We start from the raw sequence: 24,905 nt of genomic DNA on the forward strand, positions 1-24,905 counted from the left end.
TTGCTGTGACATTTGTCGGAAATTGAGTATAGCCAGGGCTTCAGGGAGGCTCTTCTGTATTTGGGATGAAACCTGCTGATGTTTTCAGGAAAATGCTCATCTTTAAAGTCCTAAGAAATCTGAATTATGGAGGTTTCTGTCCTCTCTGTTGGTAGAATAGAAATCCAAAGGCAGCCAGAGTTGTCCTACTATTCATGTGAGTCTGTCTCATTGTTAGCAGTATCTTACGCCATGTATCTGTGGCTTGGAGCGACTGGTAATTGAAGTAACCAGTTCTTTAATAAGATCTAGATGATATCTTCCTTGCTCGGGACAAATCAAAACCCTTACTATATGCAGTCTTTGAGGTAAGGCAGAGCCAATAGTTTTAACACAGGATTTTTAGTGTTTTATATGAGATAAATGTTTGAGTAAGCTAAATTCTGTAGGAAAGATTTCATGTTTTCACTATAATTCACTATGAAAGGAAAAAAACGGGTAGAGATATGACTACTCTCTACTGGCTCGTTACAGTTAATAAGGGGAACAACAACAACAACAAAATCTGACGCCTAAATGCTGCTTTTTCTGTCAAGATACCTGACTTCTCGACTTTCAAGAAGTATTCGTTAGCACAGGCGTAGTATGTTTGGATCAAAACATAGTTTAGAAAACGTTTAACTTCTATAAACTTAAGTTCAAACCAAATAAGACTCTTATCCCGAACACCTTCTACATGTGTGCCAGTGTGCTAAGAATGTCTTACAATAATAAAAAAGTAGAAAATCAGCACATACTTCATAATGTAACTTTTTGGCAGAAGTAAATCTAGTAAGATGATAGGCTCTAGTCTTTTTTGTTATGCAAAAAGTCCCCTTTTTTTCTGTAAATACTAAATACAATGCGATAGTAAGACTTATAATTTGAGAACATGAGCAAAAAGTGGTCTCTATTATAAATGTTTACTAGCAGGTGAAACTGCGTGGTAATTTAGACCTGAGTATTTTTACGAATGCTCTGCCTCCCAAACGAACCTCGTTTAAATGGGATATCTCTCTTTTCTTCCCAGTTTACGGTGCAGTGCTCAGAAGCCGTACATGAGCCCGTCAGGAGCCGGCCGGCTGCTGGGGCTGGAAGAATGACCCACCAGCTGCTAAACCAGTGGGGCAGCAGTGGAGGGAATAATAATAGTTCAGGGCTTACACGGCGGTATTTCAGTGATGATTACACGTTACAGACGTGCTCGCTGTGACTGCTGGGGAGGAATTGAGCAGGAAGTATCCGGCGAAAAACTTGGCAACTGTAAATTCTCAAATTCTGTGTCTAGTTGAGCTCTAGCAAGTTCAAATATTGAGCACAACAGTATTTTTGATGGCATTGTAGTGTTGCCTGATTTAATGAGATTTTTGTGATGGGTATTTATGTTAATGTTCTGGCAAGTTTCATTTAAAACTACAAAATACAATTAATCCATGAGGGGGATTTTATTACTGTTGGAAAGGTGTCTGAATCACATCTCACTGCTGCTTGCCTGTTTTCTTTGTCTAGTTTGTCATCCCAGGTTTATTTAGCAGTTGTTTTCTTTGGAATTGTTTTCATTTTTTGGGAGGTGATTTTACTAAATATGATCAGAGTGATTCCTTAATAGCACTACAGTTGTAGGTGCCAAACTTGCTATATTCTACAGTTTTGTTTTGCTTGATTTTATTTGGTTTTAAAGGAAAAAGAAACCTCTGTATACCTGCTTGGACACGTCTAATCTCTTCTAAGTTAGATCTCAGTTATTTGCCAACCTTTGGCATATTTCCTTGGTGTAATTCTGTTAAACAATGCTTTTCCCCCCCATGCTGTTTTCTGCAGTAGTGCTTTTCCTGCGTCCACCTTAAAGCATGTCCTTTTTGCTCTGAAGACTTTGCATTTTGGTAATTCGTTTCTTTGTGGTTCATAAGATTTATCGAAGGCCAGCAATTCTCTGTTCTCACTGTTCTTTATTATGGTCCATGGAATTCCTTCTCTTCCAGTGACGGATTGGATATGCTTTTCCAGTTGAAGTTGAACTCTCCGGTCATTACCCTGGGACAGCTGCCAAAACAATGAGCTATAATCATGTATTCATTTCTTCCCACGGTGAGAGGTATCAGTTCTGACTTTGTTCCACAGAATGTAAGAGTTGATAGACTTTAACATTTATTTCCTCTTTGTGCCTCTATAATTAAGACGGACGGATTCCTCTCTCATCAGTAATACTGCTTGTTTTTTACCAACATGCAATTCCTTCAGTTCTTTTTCTGGACATAATATTCCCCAGGCTGTCCACCATCTGATGTGTTTCTCTCATAATTCAGAAATATATTTTTATCTACTTCCAGAGAACTCACTGATTTACAGCCTATATTGCAGCATAGAGGTGTAGAGTAGATTTATGGGATATAAATGAATAATACATACATTAATTTTATATACAACCCGTAATACTTGTTTTCATTCTAACATATACATTTTGGTTTATTCTTACTAGCAGGATGTCCATTACACTTGAAGATGGCTATAAATAAATTTTACTGCTGATGGTAAATTAGGCATTCATGTCATCTAATGAAGCAGGCGTGACCAGCCACGTGTTGGCAGTAGCAGGCCATGGTGTGTGTGAAATACACGTGCTCACTTTTTTCCTTTCAAAAGCAATCAGGGTGTGATTCTCCCAGGGCAGATTTTGTTGCTTCACGATGGGATATTCCATCTAGTGGTTGAGTCATTTCTACCTTTGAAAAGAGTTTTGAACCCTCTTCCAAGCAGCATCTTACTCAGTTTGTGGGAACACCACATGCAGTTGCCTTTACCTCTCCAGTCACGTTTTCCATATTTCTGAAGCTGTACGACATCCAGCTCTCCTTTTGAACTCTTTGTGGGCATTTTCATCTCTCTTAGTAAATTGTAGTATTGTTAGTACTGTTAGGGTATCACTTTGCTTTAAAAAATCCCTCACTTTATATGATGGTCTGGGTGCCACTCATAAACAAAAAAAATTTCTCACACCGAATTACTTCTTAATACTAAACTTTATTTTATAATGTAAAGAGTGTGAGGAGAAACAGCTGTGAAATAAAGGGTATTGACTGTCATGAAATTAAATACTATCTAAGTGGAGACTGAAATGTGGACAGACTTCCTTGATTTAGCATCTCTTGTATCTTCCCTGGGTTGCCCTTGCTTGCCTCTCCTTTCCTTATAATTTTAGCCTGTGAACACTAAAATTTTGGAGAGTCTTTTGATTATTCTGTTTTCTGCACTTTAGGGTCAGTTTTTTACAGGAGATGTTAGAGATTGGTCTAAAAGAGAGAAACAGTCACCCTGAACGGCTCCTCAGAAAGAAGGTTTGGCAGAACCTTTTATTTCTCCACACGTGTATTCTAAGTTGACTGGTTTGATTTCAAGCAATCGTCCTCATTTTTGTTCAGGTGTGGATGTGTGTGGTTACCGTGCTCAAACATAAGGGCTTTCTAATCAAGTGGTATCCGTAGGTATCCATAGATCTGCTGCTGCCACTTTTGTTTCGTATTAGAGGAACAGAGTGAGACATCTTCGTGTGTTTCAGTCACTCCTCAGCCTTAACGCAAGCTTCTTGTTCTTGGGGAGCTTTTAACTTCAGTTTTAAATAGTTTTTGTAAGCCTGGGTCTATTGGTTTAGGTCCCTCATCACAGATTTCACAGAGCTGAAGGACACATGAGCAAACAAGGCGGTGGTCAGGGGCATTTGGAGGAGTAGAGAGCACCTCCCAAAACTGGAAGCATGAATATTTTCCAGCGGTGCTCATGCAGCTGCTGATGTTGGTGACCAGCTTCCAAGGTGCCTGGGTGAGGAACGGGTGCTGTGGTACTGCTGGTGCCTTCTGCTTGTCTCCCAGGGCTGGATCACAGGCAAATGACAACACAGAAACAGTTCGGACACTGATCCTCCCTCTGGCAGTGTGTTATCTCGTCCTTGTTGACCACTGTGGCATTCAGTACCAGTGCTGGCACAACCCAGGGTGCCAGGCTGTATTTGTTGGAGAACCCAGGATACGTCGGGGCATCTGAGCAGCAGGTAACACTGACTAATGCTCCAGGACTTGAAACTGCCTTGCTGACGGCATTCAGTTCATATGATGTTCCCTCGGCACCAAGGCTATCGCTGTGGAGGAAGGGTGTTGCCTTTCTCTGACTCCTTGCCATTTGCAAGAGTCTAGGAGGATGTGATGGATGTAAATATTCTCTGTCTTTGCCAACATGAGTGGGTCCTGGAAAGAAAAGATGATTTCTGAGACAGGCTAGGGCTGCAGAGTGTTTGTGGTGGACACGGTGGCCCAATGAGGGACCTTTCAGCCCTGCGTCCACTTGGGAGCAGTCCCCAGGGCAAGAAGATGTTTGTAAGACAGTGACTGAGTTCACAGGTGTTGGAGATCCTGTTCCCACCTCATCCTCTCAAGATGAAGCAATTGTCTGTAGGTGAGCACCCTACAAGTGAAAAGATTTCACAGAGCTAAGGTCTAAGGTGTGATAGAGTGCCAACGTATCGCCACATCAAAGAGCCAGCCAGTATTGTAGGAAGTTCAGCAAACAGCCTTAGGAACAGTGTCTGTGCCTATAAACAAGTGACCTCTGGATAATGGATTTGCCAAACTGACCAGGGCCGGAGCGCTGGAAGTAGCACCTCCAGCATGGTTAAAAAGTATATTTATCTTATTTAAGCATTCCAAAGGACAGTTTTACAGTTTCACATTCATGAAATACTACATGGTTTCTCAGGGTATCCAGATTTGATGGTATATTCAGCAGGGCAGTCCTTGAAGTCTCCTTTCTACTTCCCACCTCTGAGTTGACTGATTTTTCCTTTGTAATTATTCACGTGTGTGCCTGTGGACAATCACAACTAGAGGAAAGGATTTTTTTTTAATGTATTATTTAGCTTTCCTGAAGATGTGTTGTCCATAAGCACCTTCTGCAACCAGTCTCTCTACAGATAAGCAACTTGGGCTCACGTGCTCATGAGGAAACTGAAATTTGGGCATACTCTGCCCTTTATGACATTGGTGCAAAGAACATTAAGCTACATATGAAGAACATCAAATGCATAGGTACTACTCATCATGTCTGAGTATTTGTGATGGGTTGGCCCATCAGTCCCTCGCTCACTCCCTCCTGCCAGTGGGATGGGGAAGAGAATTGGAAAAGCAAAAGCAAGAAAATCTCATGGGTCAAGATAAGGATAGAGTAACAAGTGAAGGAGCAGGGAAAAAACCCCAAGTGATGCACAATCAGTCACTCACCAACTCTCACCAGCAGACTGATGCCCCGCCAGTCTCTGAGCAGCCGCTGCTTTGCAAAGACATGCCCCTGCACGCATGCACACAGTTTCTATTGGCGCGCATGACGTTACATGCTATGGAATATCCCTTTGGTCAGTTCGGGTCAGCTGTTCCCTCCCAGCCTACTTGCTGGGTGGACAACGTGAGACATGGATAAAGCCTTGGCGCTGTGCAAGCCCTGTTCAGCAATAGCTAAAACATTAATGTGTTATCAATGCTGGGTTTGGTCACAGATCTAAACCACAGCACCATACGGGATGCTGTGAAGAAAATGAACTCCATCCCAGCCAGGCCCAATACATGCTCTTAGGTGCTTGTCCATAGTTAGTGATTTGTTGTCCCCTGAAGTATTTATTGTATCAGTTTGTGGATTGTCTTATTAAAGGCATGAATGAACTGAAAGGTTGGTGGAAGAACCATGATAGTTAGATGTGTGATGAATTTTACGTACACACATAGTCTAGAAGACAGGAAAATAAAATGGCTGTGACTTGAAGATCGGAAAGGTCTGTACACAATAACCCATGTTACCAAAGAAAAGGTGAAAATATATTAATCACTTCTTTATAACTATGATAAAAAAATATTGGTTTATATATGTTTAAATCCCACACAGAATCTTCAATCAAAGAATCACCAAATTATTCAAGGAAATTTAAGGCTGATTTTTTTTTTAAAAGGAAAAATAAATGACACTGCATTTTGACAGCTCTTGAAATGAATTGGCTGGGGTGCACATGAGGTCAAATGCTGGAGCTTAGTTTTAGAAAAGTCCTGGATAATTTTTACAAATTAAAACATTTGTAGTTAGTAAGCTTACAGTAAGAAAAAATAAATCCTAGACTTCGGAGCTTAAAAGATTGCGTAGGGAATACAGGAAAGACTATTTTTGCCCAGTATTTACTCTGTTGCATAATTAGAGGAAGAATTTCCTCACTTTATTTACAAAATAAATTAAATAATATGGTCTTTTTAATGCTTTAATGAAATGCAGGTTTGCACTTCTAACACAATTTCACTCACTTTTTCCTGTGTAATTTTTATTTGTTCCTTGTGGACTCTGTAGACACTTTTGAAGACTTGTTGAACTTATCTGGTTGTGTTTGTTATTCCATGTAACCATGAATTTGAACACATATCTATGTCCGAACAAACAACTGGACGTATTTTACCACAATATGACATTCCCTGCTGTCCTGCATCATTACTTAGCTAGTAATGAAGTGCTATCATTGATGCATCTGTTATCCTGGAGGTTACTAGAAATGCCATCAGGTTTGGGCGACTGTCACTATTGTCCCGTGATCTTGATTGGAAAGACCACAGAGGTACCTGTGTTGTGTGTATCTTGGATGACTCCCAGGAGCTTGCTCACATCCTATCACTTGGCTTTGATGTTCACACATACTGCTACCTGGTGTTGATGCCTCCCGCCACAAGTCTTCCCTGTCAGATGTTCGGCCTTGGTGGTGATAAATCTGGTGAAGCAGCTGCTGTTCTGAAACTGTTACGATAATTGCAGATGTTTCAGCATAATTGTGCCTCCTCCCTTCCCACTTATTGGCCGTACCCACTTTTTGGGCCAGGACCTACCACAGTGAGACTCTGAAGATTCTCAGCATAATTGCAGTGCAAATAATACTAGATTTTACTTCTTATGCCTTCTTTTTTGTCTTTAATATGGTTTACCTGTCAATTACATTGTATTGCTTAATACTTGGGTCTGAGTTTTTACATGGCGCCTTCATGGCATGTACGCAACAGAAAATAACAAATTGCAAAAGCTTGAAGCAGTACAGACAATCTTTTAATGTTTGCACTAATTCATTTTTCCTAAAACTACTTTCCATTTCCTCCAAGAGTAAGAAATACACAGCTAAAAAAAAGGCTTGAGGACACCTTCTTCTATTAATTGTTAAAGAAGTCCTTACCCTCCTTTCTTTTCCCTTTCTTAAAGTACCTTTCTCATCTCTTACATTTTCAGAAGTGCTTTACTTCTTCCACTCTGATTTCTGTATGTCTCATATGCCTGGAACAGTCTCATTATTTTCATCAGCTCAATAATCTTTCGTCTCCCTAAGTCCCTTTACACAAATGTGCTTATTTTGGTTAGCTTTCCACCCCTCCTTTTATGCTGCTCCACTGTCCTTTAATCTAGCCCAAATTACAATTTAATAATGAAGGTAAGGGCTGAGGAAGAGAGGTGGTTCTAGTTTCAAAAGTTAGCCGTAAAACAAAACCCTTCAGTCATCTCGCATCTTCTGTTATTGCGGTTTCTGGTTTGGTCTGCTCAGGCTTTTCAGGCTGCTTGTTTGTTTTCTTGTACTTGTGTACAGAGCGAGGGGCAGAAATAGCGCCCTATACAGCTTACAAAAACAAAGGGGAACCGAAGCTTTTCTTTAATGAAAACTGCGTGCCTTTTTTACTAGGGATCAGCAGAGCCTTTTAACAAAACCAGTTTTCTAAGTGTCTGCCAAGGTTTCTATAGCAAAACTACTTTTTGAGTCAACTCTTGAATATTTATTTGCCTAGTAGAGCATTAAAAAGAATGACTAACGGCATTGAATTAAGGTAAAAAACAGCACAGAGTGTAATATAATCAGTTTTGCCCCTTCCTGTATTTAGCTCCCAGTTGAGGGCTTCCGTCTTTTCTTCTGCATCACTGACACTAACTGCTTCTATTAATTGTGCATTATGCCACTTAACATAGACTGGTATTTGGCTATACTGACTGTACCTTGGGTATACCTTTTACTTTAGGACACTGACATTGCATTTTAGTACATTTTGTGACTTCTGATCAAACATCAATACTGGGAGGATAAAAAGGGATTTGGGGTAATATTTAACTTACACAGACTTATGCGGTGAGAAAATAAACTTTTAATGAACGAGCTGGTTTGATAGTGAGATGGGGGTGTAAAATGAAAGTTGTTAATTTTTGTGCTGAGATTTGTAAAGCTTGATTGATTAGCGTTCAGTGCCTCCATTTTCATTAGTCTTGTGACGCATCTGTAAGGGAGGAGACTATTAGGCATGCTTGGTGTAAGTTATTTTGTACAACTGAACTTAGCCCAGCGATCATTGCCTGGGAAGGATAGGGCCTTGCTTACAGGTCCAGCTGCTGTTGTTCTGAAGTTCCTAAAAATGTTATTGCACGTGTTAATTAGTGAGACCTGAGTTACTAAAATGATGTTGAACTAGCTTTAATTAGTGAAACCAAGACCTCAATGTCCTCTTGTTTCTGCAGTTCCTGTTTTTTTCCCATTAATTAATGGAAACATTAATAGAAAATGATATGTTTCATTTACTTTTTTATGTGAAAGATTTGTAATTAACAGACTTACAGACCCAGCTACAGCGTTGCCTTCTGATGGAAACATAGTTCAGATCAAGTTTTTTAGTAAGGTCATTTCTTTACGACACTTCAGCAAAATTATGCCATTTTATTTTTACATCTATAATTTAGCGATTTACAACATTTAAACTGTGATTGATCTTGAAAATAAACTTCAAGTATTTAGCAATTATTTGCCATCCTTGGTTGCCTCTTTCTGATCCTTGGCTTCTTTGAAGTGAGTATTATCTCATACAAAGACAGAAACAAAATACAGTTCTGCACTATGGGTAATGAATATCTCTTGACAGCAATTTCAGAGTCTGTATCTTTGCAGGAAGAAACTTTGCAGCCCTAAAGGTCTGCTGCCAGGTTAACTTATTTTTCAAATGTGCATTTACTGTAGACAGCGGCCTAGAGCAGGCCTTCAGAACGCTTGAAGGTCTGAGTTTGGAGACCCGAGCCTCCAAATTGTCACTTGTTTCACTGTGTACGCAATACAACAAGAACACGACCGCTGTCTTTCTTTTCCCTTGCATAACTGATTCTAGTAGCAGAGCACTGATTACTTCAGTTGTTTACTCTTGCTCTTTTTTGGAGATTACTTAGGGTTTTGAAAAGGAATCTATGCTCCTTTAGTCGGGAGAAAGTTTTTTTAAGAAAGGAGGGGTTTATGTTATACTTTGAAAAATCATCAAGACAAAATACTCTGCCGTCTAAAAGCCAGCACCAAAGTGTTTTGCCCCCAGATCCTGAGGATTTATCTGTGGGAGATCCTTATTTCTTCGTCCCTTATGAAGGAGTTGCCCCATCTGGGTCACAAATGACAAGATAAATGCCTTGTTAAACTGGTTCTAGCCCTTAGAGGGTTGAAAGTAGGCAAATGCAGAAATTAAAATAGAAGGTTTTAGCAGGTAACTACAGAGTTGCTGGCAGATGACTCTGTAGTAAGCTATTGTAAATAGGACATCCTAGATGACTTAAGTCAGTCTTTGAACTGGCTCCAGAATGACTTGTATTTCATGTGTAAAGTCCAAGACTCATAATACATTTGTACCAAATGATGCTTTAGGATAAAGTTTAATGTGTGAACCTTTTTAAAATTAAAATGTGATTGAAATTGTAGTAGAATTATTTTGTATGATTTGAGATGTTTACATAATTACTCTTTGTACTCAACTGCCAATTAGATGTCTTGCCTAAGACCCAGCTCCAAACTGAGCTACCTAACCTACTGAGATAGTGGAATGGTATAAACTCCTTTGGCTGCAAAGGAACACCAGAAAACTCTGTATGTGGTGCTTTTGTTCCTTCGTTTGTTTTTAAATGGTCACGTGATCTTTTTAAGACTAGAAGCCTTCTGGAGCTTCCACACTGAAATTACGTAAAGCATCAGAATCACTGAGATAGTATGCATGCACCACTTGAACAATATAGTTTGTCACTTAGTGCTGTACCAAAATAATTCAGTTCTTGATGACAAAGAACTGAAGCATGGCACTGAGACACGAAAATTACTTCCTTCAGCAAACAGCGAGGAGGTTACTCCTGCTAGGTACAGACCAGGTCAGGTAGACATGGTAAGAATATGTGATGCTATAGCTGCAGGCTAGTAAGAGCAAGTTCACTCCCTTAAGTTTTTTTCTTAATTCAGCTTCAAACACAACCGTAGTAATCGTATAATTTTATAGATGACATCTTTAATCAAAGATAAGGAGGACTATATCTAAATTTGCTTGTCACGTGGAGAGGGAGCTTTCATTAATGATAGACTTGACGCAGTCAGAAGAGTAGGTGTGGCTGAAAGTTAACGCTTATGGTGGACAAATCAAACTTGTTTTCACTCAGAAGTGCATGTGTATTGAGATTAGCCACCCCTGCTCTGGCTATCTGTTAAATCTAAGAGACAAGATAAATGTATTTCATGTATAGAGGTGTGGCCACAGATCAGTGCAAGAGATAGAAATAAAGAGTTTGCCTTAACCAGCTTCCTCAAGGTTAAAAACTTACTTAGTTTTTTCTTAGGATTTTCCTTTTGATACAATGATTTCATTATAGGAGCACCTTGTTTTTCCTCATTACAAAGAGTCTCTGCCTGCTTTCCTATGTTCAGAACCGCTTGGCAGTCTCCATCCCAGACATTTAATATAATTAACTTGAAGGTGTTTCCTGCTCAGGAGGTATTTAAGCATCCTGGGATGAGCACACATTGAGGCTGGAAGATGAGCTGTTCATAACCAATAGTTGAAGGCCTTGTAGTTTAGTAATCGAGAAGAGAGCTGTTAATGAGCAAAGTGGAAGCAGCATTAAGTAAGTGTACTGAATTGTAACAAAATGCTCATAATTTTAAATAACAAAGCCTTACACAAAATTAACTGGGCTGTCAGTGTCCCAGTTAAAAAAATATTCTCTCTAGTTTGTCTGCCACTCCTTTCTCAGGATCCTCTCATGTTCATTTTTCATTCCCCGCTCTCTTCTGTTTTTTACATCCTTCCTTTTACCTTCCCTCACTGCCTGCAAGATCCCTTTTGATAACTGTGGAAAAGAGAAGGAGGTGGGAGAGGGGAGTGATAGATGGGTTTGACAAGAGGTAAAAATACTGTCTGGAGACAGTTTCTCATTCCTTCAAAGGTGAAGCAAAACAAATTGTGAAAGTGAAGCCCCTGGTCTTCTGGCTCTGTAGAGGCAGGACGCAGAGACGCAGGTAGGCTGCCTTGCAGCGAGCTCGTATCCGGGACAAATCCTGACGTCTGCCGCTACTTGCTCTGTGAGTTACTCCTTCCTAAAAAGCCAGTATGACTTCAAAGCAGCACTTCATAGTGTAAATCGATGTTATGATGTCTGTCTGAGCTGGCAGAAAGGCTGTCCGCTATGGAGGTATGAAGAAAGCCCATCTGCATCGTTGTGCTTAATTTGATGTGTAACTTTTGACAATTTAAATATCTGTATGCATTGCTCTCAAGAGAATATAAGAATGAAGAGTGCTGATGATAATCCGTAGTGCCACAGGACGTACTGTGAAATGGTATCTCGTGTTGGTGCTGTGCTAGAGTGTCTGACAAAACCACTTTTTATGCTGCACCTGTGAGTGCTGCTAATTGCTTGTGAGTCGCCTTTTCACCTTCTCCATCTCTCTCTTGGCTTAATGATTCCCAAGATTTCCCTCAACTACTTTTTCTGCTGAACTCATGACTTGAAAAGCCATAGAAGTAGGAAAACAGATTTTTTCAAAGTTTTATCTTGAAATATGTCTGTGTTAAAGCACTTGTAGTGTTTTTTCTCATGAATACAACTGTAAATACACATATAATATGAAGATTGTTTGCTCTAATACTGGTGGAGTATTGTCATCCTATTACTTTAAGACATGATTCAAACTTCACTCAGTTCCATACAGAAACATGCAGAGAATTTGAATGAGAGTAATTAGTTGTTTCTTAAACCAAAATAGTAAAATGTTAGGATTTATATTAAAATCTCTGCAGGTGCATGTTTTTAGGCAAATGAGAAAATCCATATTAATATATTTTGCAATGAAGTTACCATTAATTGAAACCTGAAATTATACAGTCCATTATTAAGTCTGGAAGCAACAAAACATCTCACATTACATGAGCTGACTTAATCTAAGTATAACTTCATGTTCTGCTATTACTTCTTACTGAATATATAATTTTAATTCATTTTTCCATTCCTGGCATCAAAAACAGTTGCTCAACTGTTGTCATAAATTGTTCTTCCTTTCTACTTAAAGCGCAGTAAAATTTTAATGGCCAATTTTCAAAGCTAAATTTCCAAGTCTACTCTCTTAACCAGTGCCTCTATAGTGCCACTTTTTAAAAAATTTATTTGCTTTTTTCTGTAGCATGTTTGGAACTGCGTTATATGTTTCCTAGGTATTTAGATCGTTGATACTCAGAAATGACATAATAAACTCTTACATTAATGCAATTTGTAATCACAAATCCCCATCGAATATAAGCCACTGTGTTATTTTCTGAGAAAAGGTGGCTCAGTGCTTCGTTGCCAAAAGCCCGAGTTTCAATTAGGCTTAGCATAATTGATGCGAATGTAAAATGGCTGGTAACACACTAGTTGGTTGTCTTTGTTCTAGACAGCGGGCTAATTTAGCTCATGAAATCACCTCATTTTAAGCAAGTTCCTTTGCTGTAATTGCAGGGTGTGGTTTATGAAGATTTTGATGAATAGATAAATCAATGAGTTTATGCAGCACCAGCCAAACCTCACAAGTCCTGCATGCATCTCATTCATTTGGCCTCTTCCTCATGCTCTCGGGCTGCGCTGCTGGGGGTTCACCCCCCTACGCACCGCTCGGCTCACGGGACCTGCCCGGGGGTCTCCTCGCCGGCCTGATGGGTGCAGGAGAGGCCGGAGCAGGGGAGAGCCGGAGCGTTAGGCTGCTGCAAGGCTGTGTAATCTTCTGGGATCTCATGCTGAGAGGGACCTTCCTGCAAGCTGCGGTCCCCAGCTGCAGGCTGGCGCTGCCGTCATTTCTGTAGGACAAGATGTGGCCCCGGCACAAGGCGTAGTGTTCAGGTGTGTTTAGCTAGTGCCCCCCTCCCTGCTGCCTCTGTACCTGTCCTGCACAGCCTTTCTTGCATTTGGCCAGTGGGAACTTGAGAGGCCTGTTTCGGTCTCATGGGAACCTGTTTCATCCCTTCTTGTGGGCAGAAACTTTTATTCTAAGAATTAAAAGACTTTCCTATTTGCCGCTGGAATGGCGCTGTATTTAGAGATGCCCAGATGAACTGGACTTTTTCAAAGTGGAACTTTACTCTAAGGCAGATTGCTAGATGCTCACAACACACTTTAAAGAGCAGAGAGCACAGACTTTGCTCATTTTTTTCCAGCTGTCACTTTTAACCAAATGCTAATACTCACATAAAAGCGAAGGGGTGAAAATGTTGCAAGTCTGTATGTTCAGAAGTATTTTCATGTCCCTGAATTTGTAAACACCTTTCTGTATCTCTCGATGTAGCTACAGAAAGTACCAAAATTATGCGGTAACATGATATTTCTGTTCATCAAGTCATAGTGAGTCAATATGAACAAAGGAAGAAAAGCATCGTGTGTTTAAAGAAATGAGTGATGCCGGCTTTCTGTCTCCTCAGTCAAACAGCTTCATCTGGTTCTTTGAGCTTCGTACTATATAAAATATTACCTTTGTTAGGTTAAGTCAATGTGATGATTATTGTTTATACAGTGCTTTAAAGCTAAACCAGAATATAAATATCAAGATTAGCTCTACACTCAGTGAGATACTCCAATGCAGCATAGTTAGAAATGATCTCTGGGGGTGAGCACGTTAGCTGTGGTGTACTTGTTCATTGCCCACCAAAACTGGAATATGACTTTGCTTGGGCTCGCTGGATGCTACCGCAATGTCAGACGTGATTTCTTTTATATTAATGCAAAGCAACAAAGATTATTATGTATCTCCTCTGTCACATCTCTCAAAAGTTGTCAATACTTACATGTATTCAAAGAATCAGGTTTCCACTGACAGGTTATTTTATACAGGTTCATTTTCCCAAAAAAATTAGGAGTAGAAAAATTACAATGGAAAATTTCAGGAATATTTTAAAAAGTCAATTTTTAGTAATAAACAAACTTTAGTTGTCTCCCAACACAGCTGCATACCTGGAGCTGATGTCATGTCAACACCTGGTTTGGGGCACATCTGGCATCTGTGTAGAGGTGCCACCCAGTGGCCAGATAGCAATAATGAGGTTTTATGACTAATTAAAGTAAAAAAAAAAAAAAAGCATGATCAAAGGAGGGCATCTTCCAATATTTTCTTTAATAATTTTTTTTTTTTTTAGACTTCATGATCAGCATATGGGGTTCGGTTTCTTGCAAAGTAGTAACTGACAAAGTTTGTTGATGGTCTTCAAATTACAGAATAAAAAAGAACTTCAGGTAATTCACATAGTCTCCAAGTAATCAAATGACAAAATGTGTTCCTCCTTTGAAACCAGGTTTTAGGAAGTGTATCAGTGTGTGTTCAAGTGGTTTTGTACCAAACCAAGGTGCTATTTTTGTTGTTTTTGTTAGATTGTGGGGGTCTTTTCCTACGCAAACAAGAGCTGGAAGTACAACTAAAGAGAAGTGATTGTTTGTGATAGGTGTTAACTGAAATTTATGATGCATCTCCTCGTAGCAACATTAATACAGAATTACAATCATCTGGTTCATAGTTATAAAAAGAGAAAAAGTGGAGTTGCTGCGAAGATATTTATGATGCCAGCAAGATACAAAATTAAATCTATTACAGTGATTAAATTCCTTAGTTGAGATTATCAGGAGACAAAAGAATGAAATGGTGACAAGCGTCTGGTACAGGCCTGACATAGATCAAGCTCTACACAACTGTTCATGAAGATTTTAACTAGCTATATAATGGCTGGGTTTCTGGTGCAGCTAAAAACATTATTCACTAAGTTTCCAGATTATCTAGGAGATAACCTTGTAATTCAAATGCAGCTATTCTCAGTCTGAAGTGTCTGTATTGGGTTTATTTCCCAATTAGTAGAGGTGCTAAAGAAGTTAACTTTAAACATAATGAATAACTGCAATAATTTCTGTGACAGTGGGGCTGTTTTTGATTTTTCACACAGAACCACACAGAATGGTAGGGGTTGGGAGGGACCTCTGGAGATCAACCCCCCTGTTAAAGCAGGATCACCTAGGGCAGGTTGCACAGGATGGCGTCCAGGTGGGTTTTGAGTATCTCCAGGGAAGGAGACTCCACAACCTCTCTGGGCAGCCTGTTCCAGTGCTTGGTCACCCTGAGAGTAAGAAAGTTTTTCCTCATATTGAGATGGAACTTCCTGTGTTCCAGTTTGTGCCCGTTGCCCCTTGTCTTGTCACTGGGCACCACTGAAAAGAGTCTGACCCCATCCTCTAGACACCTGCCCTTTAGATATTTATAAGCATTGATAAGATCCCCTCTCCGTCTTCTCTTCTCCAGGCTAAACAGCCCCAGCTCTCTCAGCCTTTCCTCAAACGAGAGATGCTCCAGTCCCCTCATCATCCTCATAGCCCTCCGCTGGACTCTCTCCAGTAGTTCCCTGTCTTTCTTGAACTGAGGAGCCCAGAACTGGACACAATATTCCAGATGTGGCCTCACCAGAGCAGAGCAGAGGGGGAGGATAACCTCCCTCGACCTGCTGGCCACACTCTTCTTAATGCACCCCAGGATACCATTGGCCTTCTTGGCTACGAGGGCGCACTGCTGGCTCATGGAGAGCTTGTTGTCACCAGGACTCCGAGGTCCTCCTCTGCAGAGCTGCTTCCCACCAGGTCAACCCCTAACTTGTACTGGTGCTTGGGGTTATTCCTCCCTAGGTGCAGGACCCTACACTTGCCCTCATTGAATTTCATATGGTTCCTCTCCACCCAACTCTCTAGCCTGTCCAGATCTCTCTGAATGGCAGTGCAGCCTTCTGGTGTGTCGGCCATTCCTCCCAGTTTAGTATCATCAGCAAACTTCCTGAGGGTGCACTCTGTCAGGTCATCGATGAGTATGTTGAATAAGACTGGTCCCATTACTGACCCCTGGGGCACACTGCTGGCTGCAGGCCTCCAACTAGACTCTGAGCTGCTTATCACAACCCTAGACTTTTTTGCAAAATGGAAAAGGGTCACTTGGAATAAGAAACCAGAAGGTGCTTGGATTCACTGTATTAAAGGTTTGGCTACAGAGCAACACTGTGTATCTGTGTTAGAACTTGGGAAAACATGTTTTGAAGGACTAATGACTGGAGTATTTCAAATTGCATACTGTTTGAAGCACAAGAAAGCCCAAAGCTTGAAACCATTTCATCTCATGAGCAGTTGCTCAGAGCTTCACCAAACTGTCAAATGCAAACAAATACATTTAATAACCTGAAATTAATATATTGTACCGGGAAGGCAGTAGGGCTGAAAAAACAAATACATGTAGGTATGGCAGTGGACAACAAGTATGACAAGTTTGTGGTGTTACAGTGGCTCAGAAAAAGCTCTCTGCAGTCTTTGGGTGTGCAGACTTATCGTGGAACAAAGCGACAAGGCAGTAGACCTGCTCTTTGTGAGTTTTGGTGTGACTAGAACAGGAACATTGTGTCCAGCTCTGGACGCATCTTTGCCAGAGAGATGCTGTCAGAAGGAAACAGAGGAGAACACAGGAATTCATTTACAAAAGGAAAGATTATGCTAAATAATGGCTGAGTGAGAGATACAGCTGAAGCCTGCAAATATTTAAATGGTATGAATTTGCCAAACAAAGAAAGGAATTATTTAGGCTGACATAGGAAGGTAGAGTGGAGTAACTAAAACAAAGGGTACTTTTAGGTGAGGTATTAACCCTGTTATTAAGAGGTATGACAAAATACTCCGAAGTAAGCCAGTAGGAATACATCTGCCCTGACAAGATGTAACCTAAGGTAGTTTAAACAGACTTTTCTATCTCTAGGATCTAGAAAGGTGGAGGCAGAAAGGTAAAACTTGATTCACCTGTGAATCTGAAGCCTGGCCATTAGATGGCAGGGTGCTGGCACAAGAGGGTGCTTGCCTCCCTCCTACTTCTTAATGCCCTGCCCTAGGAGGAGCTCAGAGCCACTCATCAGTCCCAGGACCAGGGAGAAGTTTGAGATGCTCAGTTTTCCTATAAAAAACCACACACACGCACCCTGTCACTCCCACGGCAGAACGTCATACAACAGCTGTGTCCCAAGCACCTGTCCCTTCAAGGACACGTGCGTCTGCTCTGGCTTTTCACTTCTTTTGAAACCCTGTGTGGGTGGGTAGGCAGGTACAAGAGGTGTTTAGTTACCCCAGTGTAACAAACCACTTTGTATAGGAGCTGAAGTCGGTTCGGGTCTGAACAATGCTGTAAAAAAAAAAAAAAAAAAAAAGCTCTACTGTACCGGGATACAGTAATGGGACTGCTGAGGCAGTGGGAAGAGGTGATGTAAATGTAGTACGGAGCTTGCTGCAGACTGTTCAGGAAGTCCACATACTGGTTTTGTGGAAGAGATGACAGAAGGCCTAACAAGCAGTAGCTTTGTATGGAAAACTTCAGCCCAGAGCAGGCTGTTTGAAATGCTCAAAATATATTAAGACTGTAACTACAGCAACTCAAATAATGTGCAATAAAAAAAGGAAAAAAAACTTGTTTAAAATAGAGTCTACACTGCTAAAGGATCTGCCCCAGGGAGCGATCCTTATATATGCATCCACACCTCTCCAGATTACACGCCTCTGGAGTGAACTGGCTGTGTTTGTGCTGCCTAAGACTTGACCTGGGCCTGATGCCCCTGTGGCTCTAAGACCATAATTATATTTTTGTGGCTTTAGTTCAAAGTGTCTGAGGTAATGTGAGGGCTGCTTTGCTGCCTGCAAGACTGGTGTTTTTATAGCATTATGCCAAAGGTATGCTGTGTGCATGTGGGGTGTGGTGTGGGGCATACTGGGGGTGTCTGAGGGCAGGAGGCTAGCTGGGACAGTGTAGGGCAGGAGGAGCCAAAGCTGGTATAGTCCCATCCTTGCTCTGCCATCCGTAGGGCAGTCCATCTACAGAGCTGTGCCTCAGCTTTTCCTTGGAGGGAAATAGTTGGTTTTCTCCAGAGGAGAGTCCAAGCACAAAGTGACGCATGTGCAGTATGGCTGACAAGGGGACCAGGACCAGGGAATGAACCAGGGAGGTAAATTATTTGACAGTGTAGGTGCACCCATCGTAGTCATGAGCGCCTAGGTGGTGGTTAAGCCAGGGAAAAGCCCTTTACTGCTCTTAATGTTGTTTTGCAGTAAATCCTTAGCACAGACACTTTGCTGATCAAATTGATATCTGCTGGTCCCAGCAAAAAAAATTAAGTGCTGATATGGCATGGGAGGGGGGAGACTGGGCAGAGGATCTGAATAAACAAACAAAATGTCTTTCTGTTTTAATCAAGTTGCTCTTGCTCATACATGCTCTCTCTTTTTTAAAAAATGATCTCATCCTATGTAAAAGTGTTGATTGAAAGTGGGAATTAATATGCAAGTACCATCTACCAGGTACAGACTGAAGACTGTTCTAAAAAATAGCAGACTGGAGATGGATATCGGGGCTGAATATGATGGATTATGAGGGAAGCCATGGCTGTAAAATTTTAAGAATGCCAGTTTAGTAAGCATTATTAGTTTAAAATATATGGCGATCTCCTCTTTTTCTTGTTTTTCTTTGTGAGCTATTTGCTTATTGGTCCTACCTTAGTGTTTTCATGTATTTTTGTCTTCAGGTTAATTATCTTCAAAATGATTTGTAATTGTCATTATAGATGAAGACACTATCTTAAGATGGTTAATAGGATACTGCTGTGTCGCTACTAGGGACTTAGGCATGGATAGGTACGAGCAATGGGGCTGAGGTGTGTGGTCTGCAGCATAAAGAGAGCACTCCCCAGTTTAATTCCCATCTGATGGTTTTCTTTTCCAGTCAGTGGTTCTGCTGTGAACCAGTATCCCTGTACTGGTAAAGAGGAGATGTATGTACCTATAGAACTTCTCCTTCCTCCTTTTAGTGCCTCATGCTGTCTTCAAAAGCTTGGCATGCTCCTCCTTTGCTTCACTGTAAAATTAGTTATTATTTTCATTAGCTATATGAAAACATGCCAGACATACATTGCTATAGACCAGGTAAACATACTCTGAGCATTTTTTGACGTAATTTGTTGCACTATTTAGTAGCCAAACATGTAACAAACAATAAACTACTCAGTCTATTATAAATATTCATCCCACCATTTTTTTGGATTTAAAAATTCTTACCTCCACAGACAAAGCTCCTCTCCAAGTGCCTCCGACAATTGATGGGCCTTGCAAAATGTCTGGGAGGGTTTCATAACGTGCCTAGCGTGTTGCAAGCACCCTTTTCCCCTGGGCCCTCAGGGCTCTGAGCGAGTGGGTATGGTTACACAAACAAGCCTGGGTGAGGAAAGCAAGGGTGTGGGTTGATGGTGTGTCAGCTCCTCTACGGTAACTGTCCATCTGCCTGCCCTTACCCCACGGTGAGTTTCTCCGCAGTGAGCTGGGGCGAGCTGCTCCACATTTGGGCTGGAAGGAGAGAATTTGGCTGGGCAGTTAGGGCAGAGGAGGTGCACCGCTGTGCTTTCACACCCCGGCTTGCCTCTGGGGGAGCTTGCGTGTGCGCCCATGCCTGCAGGCGGGAAGCGTACCGCAGCGTTTCCTTGGAAAACTGCCCGGTGCCATAAAGTAAAGCTTTTGGGAGGCTCTGGTGAGCTCAGCTCATCAGCAGATTGTTAGGAGGACAGACCTTAGACCATGAAGAAATTCAAAGAGTGCCTCTTCTCACCCATTTGGAAATCTGGAGTTGGCTGTTGTCCAGCATGCCGTCTTTGGGTTGAAACTTTTCATGTGGCTTCTGTCAGCTCCAGCTTTCGGCATGAAATTGTGTCCTTTAAAAAAAGGTGTCTGAAAGAAACAGTGCTGCTTCACCATACCCGGAAAGGATTGGCTTCCTGGCTACTGTGCCATGGACCTGCCAGCGCCCTGAGGTCCAATGGTGTCTCAAGGACTGATGGTACTCCACCATGGCCGGGAGTGGGCCCGTGAGGACGAGGTGTGAGGATGCCCCCAGGGAACCCCTGCTTCCATTGCTGGAGAGGGAGCCAGCAGGTGCCTTCCAGGTGGATGTTGCTGGCTCACCTGGGGACCGGCACAGCCCCCTTCCGCAGCAGGACACAGAGGGATCCTGGGGAAACATCGTGACTTCCTAACCTAGGAAGTGTTTGCTCCCAGAGCTTCCTCCTCTTGGCACTTTGACACGTGGGATAGGTGGCACATTGTTTTCTGACATCTGTACATTATATAGCACTTGGGGTGCGGACACTTGGCACCAGCCCAGCAGCACCATTGCAGATGGTGGCCTCTCACTGAGTGTTGGTGTCACCTCAGCACTTGGCAGCTCTTCCATCCACTTCCCACCGTGTGCCGTTATTTTCCTCTTTCTCACTTAGACTTCAACCAAGCGCCTCCCAGTCTCCTGCCCATACTACGTCACTTGTTCCACTGCTCTAAGTCACAGAGTTGATAGTCCTCAGTTCACTGTTGCTTCCTTGAGTGGTCTTACAGATGCCTTCAGTATATACATTAGACAGAGTAGAGTGCAACAGAATCTTTCAGCACTAGGTGAGCAGCCAGTTAACGTGACTTCAGAATTCTCTCATATACAATGTGTGTGGAACCACCCCAAAAGCAACCTCCATTGGCAGAGGCAGAAAATCAAAATCGAGATGGACAGCTCAAAGTCAGCTATGGCTTGGAGAAGGTAGCCAGCTATTGAGAGCAATGCAGTTTCTTCCTCAGAAATAGGTAAATAAACAAAATAATTGCACACGTTCATTGGGATATGTGTTAAAGTGTCAAAACATTTTCACCACAATTATGCAATAAACTGAACACCTCTATAAATACGCCTGAGGCTTTTCTGCTCCCTTATTTACTCTTTGAAAATTCTATATGGCAGTCAGTTATAAAACTAAATTTGCAACTAAAGCTGTGCAAACAGAGCTGGATTTGGGACTTTGTGATGAGTCTGGAAAAGAAGCCTATGGGAAAGGGAGTTTTGATCAAACTGAAATGGAAAATATGCATATTTTAAGGACAAAACAAAACAAAAACATTTTGACACTTTTTTTTTTTTCTGAAAGCAAAATATTTGTGAGGGTATTTTCTGCCTAAAGATCTCAGTGCTTCAAACTGGGGTGAGTTCATCAGATGGCCACCACTATGTTCATGGGTTGCCTGTGAGGCTGCACTTGTCCTGTGTGGAGAGGATGGAGAACTGGGGCTCGTTCAGTCTGGGGGAAGAGGGGCAGCTTTGGGGGATGATGAGGGGCTTCGAGGTCCCCCAGTACATGTGAGGAGGTCACAGAGAAGACAGACGCAGACTCTTCACAGTGGTGCATGGTGGGACCAAAATTTTCAGCATTGCCTAGAGAGGTTGTCATGTCTCTGTCCTTGCATGTTTTCAAAAGTTGCCTAGTTAAAGCCCTGAGCAACCTGGTCTGATCCCATTGCTGACCTTGCCTCAGGCAGGACATTGGACCAGAGACCTCCTGGGCTCCCTTCCAACCCGAATTGTCCTATGATCTTATGAAACATACAGTCCAGTTTTGAAGCAACAATATCAAAATACATAAATATAAAAAAAGCTGGATTTTAACTAATTGTTGAATTATCTAAAAGACTAAATACATAAAATACTGGTTTTTATCAACCTTTTTAATGAAACCATATCTTCAGAGAATTCTGTATTCTTGCTACTTTGATTTTTCAGACAATGTGAAATGTGAAATGTTCAGACAGTGAAATGAAAGAGATGATATAAGTTGGTCAGTTTTTACTATTTTATTTCTCTCTGAGGAGGAGACTAAGTGAAATTTTCCACGTTCTTTGGATTCAGAATTTCAAAATTGTTACTGCAGAATAAACTTAAGCAAAATTAGGTCTGTTAAGCTTTACGACTGACTTGCTAAAATTAATGTATTGTTTTAAAGACTGTATACACTCTCATGGTGACAGCATCTTCCCAATAAATGACCTTCTGTTTTGAGAATTCAACTGATTCTTTACTGAGAGAGCTTCCAGAAGGAAGGTGAACAGAATGTGTGATGTAATGTGGAACTATAAACCCCAAATGTTGTAATCTGCTGTGTCTGTAGAGGTGGAGTGACATAAGAAAGACGACAATTTTTTCTGCCTTATGACTCTGATGTGGTTATCCTGCTGAATACTGTATTTGGTTTTTAGTTGTTTTGTTATCAGAAAAAAAGCTGACAAGTTCAGAGTTTCTGATAGCTAAAGCAGGTGGGAGAATTTAATGTCTAATAAGAGGAGCAAGTAGCTTGGCTAAAATAAAGCCATAAACTTTAGAAGTACCGGAGGCCTGGAACCACTACAACAGAAGAAAGCAGCTTAGTGTGTTTTGTCGAGAAATACAGCAGATATTAGCTCAGACTTTATTTTGCTGGGATTTATTAACAATGTTTACTCTCCTTTCAGGTACTATGATATATCAGGCAGACGCTATACTGTTCAAGAAAACCAAATACCATCAGTAATCTGTTCACACTCTTATGTTCTTCCAGCGATATCAATGTCTACTGCCTCATTACCAGCAGCACTTAGAAAGGTAAGAGAAAACTCAGTATGTGTGTTTACATAAAATATATATACACATATCTATACACACACTTAGGTGTATCGTAAAGAAGATGCCTATTCTGAAAACAGAATTTAACACTAAGTACAATTGTAATCTTTCTTTAAAAGACCTGTGTTTAATGTACTGGAAAATTTTCAAATGAATATCATATACGGAAATAAGGTAGGTACATAATGACTATAGCTGGCATGAAGAGCCAACAAAGGAAATGGCTCGAGGAGATCTTCCACATGCTCTCACAAACCATATGGCTTTTTCCTTTTGTTCATAAAATATATATAAGCCAAAATAATAAAGGAACAGCACCTACACTTTTACAGTTTCTCACTTAACCTGTACTGTTTTCTAAGCTAAGTTTTATTCCAAAGAAGGAGAAATGGCTACGCGTTCAGTTTTTAGTGTTCATTTAGCTCGTATAGTGTTACTCATTTGCTTGGCAGTAGTATTACTGCATGGAAGCAAGCTAGGGAAAATGCTAATTACTTCTGTTCTAATGTGAGAACTTAATTTCAGATTGCAGACAAGGTTGTGCAATGCCATTCTTGTCTTTATTGTAATCTTTCCATGGAGAGAGAAATACTTTTTTTCCACATTAACAAAAGTACACAGCAGGCCGGTAATTGAAAAAGTTGCTTTTTTCTTGGTCGTGGAACTAATATCCATCTGAATATATTTGATGAGGGCTTAAAATATTCTGTCTTTAAAACAAATACATTTATTGTCTAGTCTTTTCAAGCCAGCAAATCTCATCTACTAATTTCTATATGAAGCCTTTGGAAAAGACTCATTGGACTTTAGTTGAATACACAAAGAATATAAACCCCAAACATCCCTTGTGGTCTCACTCAGCATCTTAGTCCTATGGACACTGTAGAAACATGCCTACAAAAAGAGCTCAGTTCTTCACAGTTACAAAACAGCAAAATGGTGCAGTGGTGGGATGGGATGACATTTCAGTAGAGCTAGCTGGGGAGTTAGCTTTCCAACAGAAAAAATTGCTGCTCACCCAATTACTGTCTTGGATGGCCTTGTATATTAACTCCTTGCAAGGACTTCTCCCAGAAGCAGATGTTTGATTTTTTTCAGTGGAAATTTAAGAATGGCAGAATTTAGGTGTTACTTAGTGAGTTCTGAGTTGGCATTTTGTTCTTCTTTTGGAATAAATTGTTCATACTTACAGCTAAGTTAAACTGTTGGGGTGTCATTCCTCTAACCTGGAACCAATCCATTTGTACTAAGAACATTTAAAAGCCTTTAAATGAAGCATCTAAAAGACTATCAGAGCAGGCCACATCATTTTATGCTTTGATGCGTAACACAAAGGTCTGATTGTTAGATAAATCATAAAAATCAAGGAAATGGTGTGTGTGCGGTGCGTGTGAATTCAGCAGTTTCTTCTGTATTGGGATAATCTGCTAATGTGTGTAATAATACAGTCACCTGCTGATGATGGATGGTTTATGGGGATTGGGATTTAATGAAGCCCTGCCTTCCCTCAGCATTTCTTGTGGGAGAGCAGTAGGGAACGGTGCATGACACAGACCATAAGCTGTTTGCACCAGGCTCCTCTCTGTTCCTGTTCTCTCTACGGAAATCTGTTCATAAGCCTTTCAAAGGTAAATGTACTAAGTAGAGTCTTGCAGACTAATTTACACAGCCTAATTTGTATTATCCTCTGTTTTTGCCTAATTTAGGTTATTCCCTTTACCTCAGATAATTAAGAGCTGACTCCAGTAATGACTAAAACAGACAAGCTCTCCTGCATTCTTTTATTAATTAAACAGTCTTCCTAAGAAACCTTGCTTATCAGTCTCTGGAGCTTGTTAACATTTGGTTTTGTTTTCTGAAAAAATAAAAATAAAAAATTTTGCTGCTTTCCCTTTCCTTTTTGTAGTAGAGATCATTAAATGATGGAGTTCACTTTCACCTAAATTCCCTTCCACTCTCAGCCAGTTCGTGCCTACTAGTCAGCAGAAAATCTAAAATAGCCACTCCCTTAATGGTTTTCTTCACC

At 40.9% G+C, this 24,905-nt stretch overlaps 1 protein-coding gene across 1 annotated transcript in view; it reads left to right on the plus strand.

Moving 5' to 3' along the window:
* CRYBG1 (crystallin beta-gamma domain containing 1) overlaps positions 1–24,905 on the plus strand; it is a 98,598-nt gene that overhangs the window by 9,674 nt on the left and 64,019 nt on the right. The window contains exon 2 of the mRNA XM_054822609.1: positions 22,729–22,858. Coding sequence (XP_054678584.1) covers positions 22,823–22,858 — 36 coding nt within the window. The 5' untranslated portion in view covers positions 22,729–22,822. The remainder of the gene's footprint in view (positions 1–22,728; positions 22,859–24,905) is intronic.

This window comes from Grus americana, chromosome 3 (assembly GCF_028858705.1).
Source record: "Grus americana isolate bGruAme1 chromosome 3, bGruAme1.mat, whole genome shotgun sequence".
Classification (NCBI taxonomy): domain Eukaryota; kingdom Metazoa; phylum Chordata; class Aves; order Gruiformes; family Gruidae; genus Grus; species Grus americana.